The 13,737-nt window shown below is 38.3% G+C and overlaps 1 protein-coding gene across 1 annotated transcript; it reads right to left on the bottom strand.

Moving 5' to 3' along the window:
• Nucleotides 1-2,452: 2,452 nt before the first annotated feature.
• On the bottom strand, nt 2,453-12,683 carry rab31 (RAB31, member RAS oncogene family). The gene is made up of 7 exons (XM_085804008.1): nt 12,628-12,683; nt 10,859-10,938; nt 9,405-9,486; nt 8,031-8,102; nt 6,749-6,855; nt 5,616-5,725; nt 2,453-4,562 (listed from the first exon to the last, which is right to left on the bottom strand). Exons 1-7 carry the CDS (start codon nt 12,661-12,663, stop codon nt 4,465-4,467), a joined length of 585 nt encoding a protein of 194 aa, XP_085660134.1. The 5' UTR covers nt 12,664-12,683; the 3' UTR covers nt 2,453-4,464.
• Between the last annotated feature and the right edge of the window lie 1,054 nt (nt 12,684-13,737).

Below are 13,737 nucleotides of genomic sequence, written 5' to 3'. Positions count from 1 at the left end.
GGCAAAGTGTGTTACTGCTGGGGGGCCTCACATCCTCAAGGGCCCCAAGGGTCCCAAAAGTTTTCTCTATATAATTCGGGTCAGCAGGTTTAATTAAATTTGTCATGAATCAAATTTTTGTTGACTGGCTCGACAGTCAAGCTGAGGCATCGGGGGCCTCTGTTGGTCCAGGGCCAGTTGGTAAACCGGCTCTGGTCTGTGTTTGTTGTTTAAATAGCAACTATGAAGCTATTTTATACACAAGCTAACACGTGGGACTTATTATCTCCTTTCATTTTCACTTTAAATCACATGCTGTCAATAACTGTAAATTATCCTATATTGTTAACACTTCACTGTAAGTCCCTTGTTAACTAGCCTACATAAAACCCCCATATAAACCCTTAATTAACAGTTTATAACACACTATAACGCTGTAAGTTGATCTAAGGGCAATTTATAGGGGTTGTCAATGTACAGATTTAACCAACAATTATAATTTTCATTAGGACATTTATTATACAGAGCTGCAATGATTAGTCAAAGGTTGATTTCTGGCATAACCCACCATCAAAGGATGAATAGGCTACATGTGAGAGCCATGAGCACGATTTGCCACATTAGGTAAACATGGTTTCTATTCTTCTCTCCCACACTTGACTATTATTATCTCAGTTTACCCCTCTGAGAAGAGCAAGAGACATGTTGTCAATCAGTTACGCCAACATTCAACACATTCACTCTTAAAAGGCACACATTATGTTGGACCCACCAGCAAATACTTAAGTGATCAACTCTCTGTGTACTTGACAGGGCCGGATAATACCCGAAAACATATATAATTTGTAACTTTAAGGAGTTGCAAACAAGTACACTGTGTTTACGTTACCACAGCTGAGGTCAAGCTATAGGATCAGTTTCAGATTCATCTAGATGCCACAAGATACAATTCCTCAAATGAGCACTAGCGGCTGGCTGTAAAAACCAGTTTTATGATGCTGATGATATAAGTTGTCACCTTTACGAGAAAAACAGGAGAAAAAAAGAGCTTGTCAACTGTTTATGAAGAGGAATCCTGATGTGTGTTTTCTCAGTTTGAACTATTTATATCCCACTTTACTGTCTTGGACACTGATGTTGTTAAATCCATCTTCGTGACAAGTGTAGACTTCCCCTCTGTAAGCTGCTGAAGGTGTAATCCACTGCAGTGTTGTGAGAGGCACCATGTGGAAAAGACTGTTCTGTAAGTAATATGTGCTATTTGGGGTCATCATGGTGCACATACAGTATCAGTCATACAGTAGTCCAGACTTATGGCTGATACTGAATGTGCAAAAAATAACACTTGATTCAATTTCATTGAATTTGAGACTATCGCGTTAAGTGTTTTCTATTTTGGGAATGAAGCTAAAAGGTAGTGGGAGAATGACACGAGTGAGGTAAGGAAAGTTTAAAATTGAGGCTGTTTTGGGTGTGGTGAATAAAGCAGGGCTTTCTTTTTCACATAATGTGGTTTGCGGTGCGTGGAAGTGAAGGCTCCCGTTACACCATGCAACCAGTTTGTGTCACTTTCCACTGTTTGGGTTTCTGAGGTGTGAAAGTGTGTAAGTGGAAATGCATCAAGCAGGGCCGTTGCTAGGAATTCTGGGCCCCCTTAAAGAATACTAAAGTGGGCCCCTCCACCTAACTTTTCCTTTTTTTTTCTTATACTACGTACGTATGTATTATCGTTTTTTATTTAGCCTTCTTTGTTTTGATGCTAATGCAGCATTACACTGCCAAAACTCAAGTATCTTAGCAAGAATATTTGTCTCATTTCAAGTCAAAACAAATCTCATTATACTTAAAATAAGACACATCATATTAAAAGTAGCTTGTTTTTAGACACTTTTTACTTCTTTCAAGCATATTTTCACTTGGAATAAGTAGAAAAAAATCTGATAGTGGAGCAAGTTTTTCTTCCTTATTACAAGCACAAAAAACTTACTTTCACTGGCAGATTTTTCTATTTATTGTGAATTTAAGTGAAAATTATCTAAAAACAAGTGAATTTTTAGGTGATGAGTCTTATTTTAAGTGGAAAGAGATTAGTTTTGACTAGAAAATAAGGAAAATAGGAAATAAGACAAATATTCTTGGAAAGATGTTGAGTTTTTACAGTGTACTATGAGTATTAGTCAGGGTCTTACGCAGAATAAATCAGTCATACAAAGATTAGACTACTTATGGGCCCCACTGGGCGCTGGGCCCCTAGAATTATCATCACCTTTCTCTCCTATACAACGGCCCTGGCATCAAGTCATGATGTTTGGTTGTTGAGAGGAACCCTCTGTTTTCACTCATCTCTCTTGTCTCTGTAAACAAATCTAAAAGTATAAAATTTAAAGTGTATTCTGGTGTCTTTGATGCACACTTCAAAACATATATTTTTTATCTTTCCAATGGGGAAAGTAACACAATACTAAGGCACAGATTGGAATAATTACTACTTTATTACATGGATTAATATACAAAAGTTAATCTGGTCTACAGAGGATACAGGGAAGCATGACTAAGGCATACAGTATAAAGTTTGCTGCAGGTAACTGGTAGTTTCAAAGTTGATTGTTATGCGTACAGTTAATCTGTACAGATTTAGACTAGTAATTCATGCATTATTCTAACAGTATGCACTTTTTAGCCATGTCATACATTGGTTTAGAAAAACATAGAAAAAAGGCTCTTCTCTGGTGACACGTAATACTTATCGGCAATGGCAACATGAAACCTCTAATAAAATTGACTTTCTCAGTACGTCATTGTCTCTTGCATGGAGGCAGTGTCAGGCCAGACTCCATTGAAAGATCTGTTTTTTGTTGTTTTTGTTGTTTTTTATGGGCATCTCTCTAAAATTTGATATGCTGTGCTGTACATTTGGCTCACTGTGCACCTCCTAATTCAGTTTAAGTTAATCACTGCCCCGCAGTCTGGCAGAAGATTGCAGTCATATGGTGGTACAGTATGTGTGCCACAGGACAACCACAGGATTAAAAATAAAGTTGGTTTACATCACAGTCTGGGAGAAATCTACTGTATGTTTTTTTTTTTGTCTTTAATGGAGTCTGGTGTGACTTTCCTTACAGAGACCAGTACCTATCAACAAAATTAGACTATAATTGCATTGTAAAATACGCTTCATTAACCCACAGACGTGGATAAAACTGTACATTATTTAACCACGGAAGAACAAGTGTAAACATGTTTTTTCGTCTTGTTTTTTTTTTTTACACAATGGAAATGTGGAACTAGAATACCGTTAATATAGAAACCATGTTGTCTCACTACTGAAGTTAACTTTCATGTCTGTTTCTGTACTGTAGGGATTTTTTTTTGACATTTAAAAAGTCACTCATAACTAATACTGTCTTCAAAGTGCTGTTATCAAATGTCGTAAGTGGTCAATTCCATGTGTACTGCTGCCAAAGAATCAGCAGCAAACTCAATTCATAATCTCATTTTACACAACTGGGCTGAGGACCATGCAGCTTAGAGCTCGGTCAGTACATACAACTCAAGGTTTTTAGAAATGTAACAGCTGGAGACATGTTCAGAGTGAAATACATGCAGGTCTTTTCTCTTCTAATAGTTATGAATGAAACTCTCTCAGGTAAAAAAAAAAAAAAAAAAAAAACTCTCATGTTTGGCAGTCATATCATATACAGCCATTCCCTGTAGTGAAATCTCAGGCAATACATTTCAGCATGTAGAAAACATCTTCAACAAATCACTATGTAAACAACTCTAGTATTGGTCACAGTGTTTCAACAGGGGGGAGGTTATCATACCGTAATTATAATTTTAGGCCTCTTAGCTGTTGGTTCTGCAGCATTACAGTTAAACCCTTATGCCTTATGCAGCAAACGTGTGTGTGTGTGTGTGTGTGTGAAAACACATGACGCAGTGGAATGTAAAGCTGCAGCTCTACTGTACAACTGAATGCTTGTCTAAGCTTCGATCTTAACAACCTTTCTTTCAAATATTCAAGAAATTCAATAGTGACGTGTACGTGAACACAAAAGCTCCAGAGGGAAAAGGGTACTCTTGATAAAAAAAATGAATATTAAAAAAAACCTGAAGAGCCGCAGCAGTGCAATGAAAATCCACAGAGCAGGCGACTCTTACAGTGAAAATGTAATTGCATCTAGATCCAGATTTCTTATTAATTTGTGCTTGATTTCAAAGTTACTTTAGATAGTGGGAGGAAACTGCCTTTTCAAACTGCTACAATTAAATGAAATGAAGATCCACTGACCCATATAATACTGTTGGCAGTTTCTTTTTTGTCTGTTTCATGTTGCAGGTAAACCACATGTGCAAGCTGACATCTGTCTGTCCACTGTCTTGCCTTTCCCTGCAGGAAGACACTGTGTGCATTGTGGACTGTGTGTGCTGTGCTGGTCGGGTCCCTGCTGCTGGAGGAAGTCATCTCATCTGCCTCCGTTGGTACTAGCAGCATCTCCTGGTGGTCAGAGGCGGCTGCCGGGTCAGTTTAAAGGACTCGTTGCTGTCGACCTCGGGATTTTCAAGGGGCGGGATCTGTTTACCTAAACACACACACACACACAGCACAGGGTCGTTTACAAAGCAGCTAATAGTAATTGGTAAAAGGATTTATTCTATCCCTTAGTTATTTGGCAGTGCATCGCCATGACAACCAATACAATCATCCAGAAAACAAAATAAGACTAGCTCAAAGCCTAGTAAAGAGCTGCCGCACCATTTATGGTGAATGTGTTAAAGTGGGGAAGTGGTAAAAAAAATTACAACTGATGTCATTGTGTCCTGTTTGAATTCTTCCTGGTGTTAACCACTTTCAGATTTATTTATTTTTTAATACGTTTGCCTCTCTGTTGCTCTCTGTGCTCACACATGCACTTATTTTTTTTTAACAGCCGAATTTGCAATTAAGCTCATTTTTATGTTTCCCTGTTTCTTTTGTCAGACACCAGAACAAGATTCAAACAGAGACCAAAGCACAGCTCTTAAAGAAACCTGTTAATTTACAAGCTGCTGCTGCTAAAATCCTGATTTTCTAACTACAACATGGCTTGACACACTAAAACTCTCCGCCTCCACTCAACTGGGGGCTTAAATTGTGCACAGTGTTATGTGATCAAAGGGAATCAATATCACAAAGTCATTTAACTTTTATGTTGAAAAAAAAAACTCAATGATTAATCCAGACAGAGCTCATAATTTGCATATCCTAAAACATGTGTAGAGGGGAGCACTTTCAATAGTGGCCCTGCATTACAAACTGTGAGTGGAGCTGACACTAAGGAGGCAGAGAGGAAACACACTGCTGAGTTGCATTAGGGGAAATGTGGGATCCAGCACTTTTAGGGCTTGACCCTAAGTAGAAGCAGAAGTGAGGACATGTTTCTGCATCGTATGCTAATCTTTTTTTAATCTGTCTCTAAAGGTTTCCCCAATATCATAAAAGTCAGTTTATTACTTATTTAAAAATTGCCACTCTAGCCACTCTGAGAGTAAACATGCCCGTTCCTCTAGTAGCACAGACTTCTCTCTTTTCTCTCAATCAATACGCTCACTGACACAAATGATATATAGGCACAACGTAAAAGCATGAAACCTACTGATTTTCTGAAAGAGCTCCTCGACGTTGACAGCATTCCTGGCACTAGTCTCGATGAAAATAGCTGCAATTGATTCAGCAAACTCCTTGGCTTCCTTCATAGGAACTTCCCTGTGGAAGAGAAGGACACCAACGTTAGTGTGGAGTCCACAGCTACAGGTCCTGTGGAAAATCTGAATTCTCATCAATGACTTTCGCTTCGTCTATCTCTAACTAGTTTACTCTGGACGAATGCTGGAGGAGAAGAAGAAGAAGGAGGAGGAAGAAGAGGAGGAGTCAAGGTGTTTCTGAATAGATGAAACCAAAGATAGTGCTACTCCTGCCACTGCATGGCAATTCATGAAGCGTCTTGACGTTATCGTTACACTCTCCTGTCTTTGATATTAGTGTCATATGTCATGAAAGATACAAATAAGAGCCTGTGTACAAATCCACAGCAGTGCTTCAGATATAACTCACTGGGAATTTACGGTGGCCAGGAGGGACAATAGTCAAATATGGCAAAGGAAGAAATTATACTTTTTTTTCAAAAAGATAGAGGAAAACAGTGAGGTGCATGACTTTTATCAGTGTTAAATTAGATACGATGTGCTGGAGTCAAGAGTTTGCAACAGAACTAAAAAGAAATGTGGCTTAAAATAAAAAAAACAATATGATATATAATATAAAATTATGCATGTTTTTGCATGTCGTATAATTTAACAGTTCCAGTTTTGTTTGTTCTGACCCGGTTTTTTAACATGTTTTATCGATATTGAGTAAAAATAAACTAAAAACTAATTTTCAGTACAGTAGTAGTGTGTACAGGATAAATCACTGCTAAAGACTGTTACAGTGCACAGCATTAGTTTGTTCCCGTGGTCTTCCTATGGTCTCATTCATGAGCTACATAACAGGTATAGCAAGAAGGAGGCTTCATTGTTTTGTTCACAACAGTGAGCCTTTGTTATGAACAAACACACAGACGCTTCATTCACTAAACCTAAATGTGTTTGTGTGTTGCCTGGGGCGCCTTAAAGCAGGTGATGCAGTAGGTGGGGTGTGTGTCGTGTCGTTTGAGTGTATTTAGTGTTAAATTTCCCCTAGAAAGCAGTGCTCTTTAGTGTCGCCAGCCTGAGAAAGAAAGCAACCCACCTGATGTCTCCTAAATCATTCTTGTTTCCTGCTATGGCTACAACAATGTCCTCTGGACCGTGCTCCTTCAGCTCCTTCACCCACTTCTTCAGTGTCTGGAAAGAGTCCTGAACAGCAAGAACACACACACACACACACCATGGTCAGCTGTGGGAGAGGTACTTTGTGGGAATGTGCCCCACATTTTCTTCGAGTGGTGTCACATATTCATTTCATTAGATGGGAGTTTTTTTTTTTTTTTTTTTGCCAAGTTTCCATTAACCGACCAGGAAAGAATGACATTTGTAGTCATGGAAGCAAAGCGTCCTGGACTGATGGAAAAGTAATTGAATTTTACATCAAGCTCTTAGTGTCAAACCGGCTTCTTCAGTTACACACACATTTCTAACACATCAGGAAGTTGGTGAACACATCAGCGGCTCCACTGGTGCAGTCGGCAGTGAAGGGGCCTTGTGGACTTTGAAGGGATAGTTAAACATTTTGGCAAATTGGCCCATTGTCATAATCCCCTATAGTTTTAGGAGTAGGTTTGTTACCTTTAATTGTTGGTGCAAGCTATTTTTAGAACGGCGGAGCAGAGCCGCGAGCTGCTCAGAGCTACGCTACGGAGGGTAATGGGATTTCTTGGTTTCCCTCATCAAACTCAAATCAATCAACATCAAATACACAATCCAACAACTCCAAAACACTCTCGTAGACAAGTTGTGACCTGCACATTCACCACGCTATGAGATAATAACAGAACGTTACCAGACAGAGTTGTTTTAGAGGGAAATTCATGCAAAACGCTGATCCGCGTTCCCGTCGGGGGCAGTTTTTCGGCAAGCAGTCTCTGAATTTGCCTCTAAAACAACTCCATCTCGTAATGTTCCGTTATTATCTCACAGCGTGGTGAATGTGCAGGTCACAACTTGTCCATGAGAGCGTTTTGGAGTTGTTGGATTGTGTATTTGATGAGTTTGATGAGGGAAACCAAGAAATCCCATGAGCCTTGGTAGCGTAGCTCTGAGCAGCTCGCGGCTCTGCTCCGCCGTTCTAAAAATAGCTTGCACCAACAATTAAAGGTAACGAACCTACTGCTATGACTATAGGGATTATGGCAATGGGCCAATTTTCCAAAATGTTGAACTATCCCTTTAATAATAATAATAATAATAATAATAATAATAATAATAATAAGACTTTATTAAGGACACAATCAGAGGTCCATAGGGACTAAAAATACAATCTTTCTTTCTTTAATCAAGATGATGACCGATGATGACTGTGGTGTTATTCTTACCAGTTTAGTTATGTCATAGACAATGACAGCAGCAGCCGATCCTCTGTAGTACATAGGAGCTAATGAGTGAAACTGAAAAAAGAGAGAGAGCACATTTTAACACCACAACAACACAACAACAATTCAAAACCTTTATAAATAAACCACTCTAACATGTGAAACTGACTCAAAACAGTTTTGTACTTTGAGTATACTGTAACTGTGCCCATACATTAGTCATTGAACATCTTAAAGTCTCTCTGCAGGTTGCTCCACAGACTTTTATCCTCCCCCATGGTCAGTGCATATAAATACTACATTAACATAAAACATCTCCAACATAATTTTATCAAACATTTAATTTCTATGATTATGACCTGTATTTTTACTACTCTTTATATTTAGACTCTTTTGCACCTAAACAAATCCCCTTTATATGAAAAGGTAGTTGACAATAAATCAGATACTGACTGTGGTTGAATGTACATTAAATACTGACTCTAAAATAGTTCAGGTTACAGAATATTCACCACTTTCCACCCAGATTTTTAATGTATCCTTCACAATCAATTGAAATTCATTCATTTCCTCTTGAAACCTTTAAAAACTGTGTTTAATGGTTGTTAGGTCTGTTAAACCTACACTATCTGCTTAATGCAGACACATCAATGAATATGTCGGCTGGTATCTGCAGTTAAGACATGACTAGTTTGGAGAAGGCAAGGCAAGGCAAGTTTATTTGTATAGCCCGATTTTTACAAACAGTTTGTCTCAAAGGGCTTTATATGGCATCATAACAACATCCTCTTAGACCCTCAAATAACTGTGCCCCTGTTACAGAGTTTTCCCACCAGAGGGCGCTACCAGTGGTCAAAACCTACACAGCTCCTTTACTCTGCATCCTGTCAGAGATCATAATAACATCATCTTTGTTAATGACCAGCTGTGACATCATTCCTTAAAATATCCCCGACAGATAAAGACAACATCGAACGCTGGTAACGGAGGTTTCAAGGTATTATTTTCACACACAGGCAGGAAATACTTGCACCAGATTTTTCCATGCAGTAAGCAAGTCTGGCAAGCCTCAACCACACACACACACACACATACACCAACCAACCAACCAACCCCCTCCTTCCAATGAATCACTATGAAGACACCAGTCCCATGACCTTTGAACCCATGTGATTCATCCTGTTTCACGCCTAATAATAACTCCTTGTCATGAGGACCCCCTGACAGTGAAGCGATTGTGTCACTGCGAGCTTCCTGATGCAAAATGCAACGGAAAATTAACTTTTTTTTAAAAACTTTTAAGAAACGTGATTCAGAGAGTCATGTGTGTAAACTTAAAGCTCCATAATAAGTAAATGAAGAGTCACTGTCACTCACCCGTTCCTGTCCGGCTGTATCCCAGATCAGAAATTTGTGTAATTCATTTCCACACGGCACTGTCTTGGTCAGGAACGACGCTCTGTGGATGATATACGTAATGCATTTCTGTTTTGTTTTTTTGTCTGTAATCATGTTTTTCTTTCAAAGGCACAGGAAACAAGTCTGTGCAGGTCAGCAGGAGACCTGTAACCCTGAGAACAAAGAGGTTCAATCCTGCTGCACTGCACATGGACTCAAACACACGTCATAAGGCGTCACATTTGTATTCATCTTCAGTCTCTGCTGCATTATGTCACATTATCTCTGAGGAATCTGTTTGCAGGTATGTTTCACATTTTGTCACTCAAACTAACATCCTTTGAATTTTCAAGCCTGTGCAGTAAACTCATTTGTGTTTTACTACATGTCTACTTTTTGTATAACACTGCTCCCTACAGGCCAGGTACTGGAGTCTTGCTTGTACAGTATTGACCCAGAGAGTGTTAAAGAGAAAAGTGTAGGATTTCATTCTCTGTAATGGTCAATGTTATAATTAAAGAGAGAGAGAGAGAAAAAAAAATACTTAGATACGATTCTATTGAAAAATATGCAATGGTTTGGGCTAAATTAAACTAACACATATTCTTTTTTCTCTCGAATCAATTGAGGGGATTTTTTCTGACATTTGACTTAATATACTTCTCTCCATGAAGCAAACCGATAAATTGATTAAAGGCTCTCAATGTGGCGTTTAAATCTGACAGACATATTTGTCAAATGGCTATAATCAGTCGTGGTAGGTCTAGCAGTATCCCTGACTTCACTGGTATAATATATAATTTAATCTGACACAAAAGTTCACTGGCAGATTCTGATTTCAGCCGTATCTTGATATCATGAGAGTAGGTTTTTTACATATGGACAGTAAGGACATGTCCCTGCTAATATCTGACTGAACTTGTTCACATTATTTTGGAGACATTTCATGTTTATCAGAAAAGAGAATACTTTGATTTAATTTTCATGTCATTTGTGTTATTTTCTTGTTTTTCTTTTTCTAATCAGAAAATTAAGTGATTTATTTATAGGCATCAAATCACTCAGTGCTATTTGATGAAATCCTCAGCCCTGGACATCGATGGCCGTAACACTGGTAGGCCCACTGAAACCAAAATTGTTGATGTCAGACTCCAAAGTTTGTTAGTCTTTTCCATTAACAAGTAATTTCCTTGTTAAGATCTGTGATGTAAACACATTTTCTATAAACAATTGGCTGACAGCATTAAACTGTGCTCTTTGTTTGGGAGGGTTTGGATGTTTTGTCCCTGCCAACGTTGAGATCAAACCTACTCTCTTCTTTGATACCAGACCTTATTGTCTAATTTTGGTGCTTCAAAAAAGTCTTAAACAAATATAGTTAATTCCCTGCTGGCTTGGTCTTTCATGGTTTGGTACTGCGATGTTCTTCTTACCCTATTGTGGGACTAATGTTGTGGTCAAAATGATCCTGAACGAACCGGCAGACAATACTGGATTTTCCAACTCCAGTGTCCTGAAAACAAAAGGGTTACACATCATTCACAGCACTCTAAAACAAACACTTTAACAGAGCCAGTGCTCACCATTGAACACTCCTGATTATCTGGTCACATGCCTTCCTCATCAGATAGGTTCCAGCTAGTCCATGAATCCTGCAACTAACCCATAGTATTCATAGTGGATGTAAAATCTATTTGTTCAAGACAACATAGTATATCAATCACTGACAAAACAAGTTAATCAACTAAAACAGGTTAACAGTTAGGGCCTTTTTGTTTTTTTTGTCCTGAGATAACACACAATACATGATGGCACATGACATCACTGACTTGGGCATTTTCATTATCAGCACAGTACAAAGTGCAATAGTTCCTTATTATTTATACCTAATCTATCAACAGAAGAATGTCTGACAATATCTCAGTCAGTTTCTTTAAATTCTGGATATAGGCCTATATCATGTGCTTGTAGAATAATACCCCACTGAATGAATAAACTGTGTAGGCTATGTGATGTCAACAGTCTCACTTGTCAGTACGAATAATTCACTGGATAAATGTGTCCTGTTACTATTTAAAGTTGGTGCCATATACCGTACATTGGGCCCTTTACTATTATTGTACTGGTAACCTTATATTGTTTCACCTTCACTTTATGTTTGCAGCATGATCATATGATCCAGGTATGAATGACAGCTCTCATTCCTTTTTGATAAAGCATCTAGTTAGGGATCTGAGAATGTCAACACAATAAAAAAATCTATCCTTTCTTTGGCTTTAAATCAGGCTAACTTTTACTTGTATAATTGCTATTGTTTTATTGCCTATCACTCTCTTTCATTGCCTTTTGGTCATTCTTGATAAATATTGTTTTCTATTGTTTTGTTCAAGCGCTTTGAGATGCTTTTTTTTGTATGAAAGATGCTATATAAAGTTATTATTATGGCTCAGGCCAGTAGCCTACAAGCACACACAGATTGGGATGAGTAACAAAAGATGGGTTTTAGACAGTAACATGGGCTGTTGGTGAGCATGTCAGCAGTGCACAGACCTGGTAAAACGTAACCAAAAGGCTTTTTCCAAGTTGCCAGTTCCGCTTCACTGTCATTTATTATTAAAAGTGCCAGTTAACTGCAACGTAGACGTCTCTTGTCACCGTCTAAACACAGAAGAGACCGACCGTGTTTTGCTAACGCAGCAGGAAACTAACGGCTGACTTGTAGCGGTTGGTCTGACGATGACGTAATAGATGATAGAACGTTACAACCGTTTAAATGAATTTAGGGGAAAAACACCCACAACACAACAAACACAACACAACAAAAACCAAAGGGTCAGTCGGTTTTAAAGGTGGAAATTAGACGCAGACGATGAGAAAAACAAAGCTTAAACCGACTACTGCTGCTGCTGCTGCGCCCACCGGTCCGCTGTTGAGTTTTCAGCCAACAAACTAAGCACATCATCGTTTTAGTTGACATTTCCAAGTTTTCCAACAACAAACAAGACGGTGAAGTAACGTTAAAAGGCTCGACTGAAACATACGTGACGTTGACAGCGTCGGTTAGAGACGTTAACTTCTACTAACGTCAAAATGTTATCGGTTAATTGGTTACACTCGCAGCAGAAGCAACAGCAGCAGCAGCAACAGACTAAAGGAATTTTTACCCCAAAAAGGATCAACAGTAAAAACATCCGCAACTTACCCCTAAAAGGCAAACTTTGAGCTCCCTTATAGCCATGGTGAGTTGTTAAAGTTTTTTTAAATCATTATTTGTCAATGATTCAGTCAGTGTCTTTGTCTCGTCATGCTTGAAACTCTGATTTTTTTTCCTCCCCTCTCTCTTCTTGGATAGAGGAGAAACCAAACCCAGCCCCTCAAACGGACACACTGACCATCTTTTCTAAACGCCAGTCAAACGCTTTCACTGGAAAAACACAACATCCGGCGACGACTTTCAAAATAAAAGTCGAATTCCCACATGACATGGACATTGTAGTGAATTAATATAGTTACATTTGTTTCAGTGACCTTTTTCTACTTACCGGTATGTACGATGTTAAGGTAGTTTTATCTCTCTGGAACATTCCTGCTTTATGCTACTTTATTTGTTTTTGGTAAAGAAAAATCTATCTATCTATCTATCTATCTATCTATCTATCTATCTATCTATCTATGTCCATCAATTCCAGTTTTTGTTTACAAATTGCACACCTTATACTCCTGTACACTCCCATACACCATCCCATTTGTGCAACTGTTTCTTTTCTGCCTAACTATCAACACTGTGTATGGTTTTTATTCTATTCTTGTAAATGACCGTATGTAGCCTACTATTGAAATAAATTGGCACATAACTGTACAGAGTGTATCTCTCTCTTTGTGTTTTTATATTTATAATTGCTTGTTTTGTATCGTTTTATATTTCTATATTTGCATTTTTGTCTACTTTTCTTTCCCTTTCTTTCTTTTTTTCATCTTGTATGCTACAATGCTACTGTAACAACCACATTTCCTGTGTGGGACAACAAACAAGCAGTCTTATGTCTTCAGCAGAGCAGTTGCTAGATAAAAGTTGTGTTTAGTTGATATTAAGTTAATTCCGTCATGCAAAAACACATTATACCCCCACATATCTGGTAACTGTAATTGTAAAATAACTTGTTTGCAGTAAAAAGTGCAATACTTCCTCCTGAAAAGCAGTAGAGTAGCCTAAAAGTAACATTATGATACTGCTCAAGTATTTGTTAATGTTCAAAAATATATTTAGCCACTGAAGATATCAAGGAGGAAAAAAACACCAAGTCATTTGAAC

The sequence above is a fragment of the Trachurus japonicus genome, chromosome 17 (genome assembly GCF_045865225.1).
Source record: "Trachurus japonicus isolate A0001 chromosome 17, Traja_1.0".
NCBI classification, from domain to species: Eukaryota; Metazoa; Chordata; class Actinopteri; order Carangiformes; family Carangidae; genus Trachurus; species Trachurus japonicus.
The sequence above is the reverse complement of the archived record's forward strand: the minus strand, read 5'-3'. Positions and strand labels throughout refer to the sequence as shown.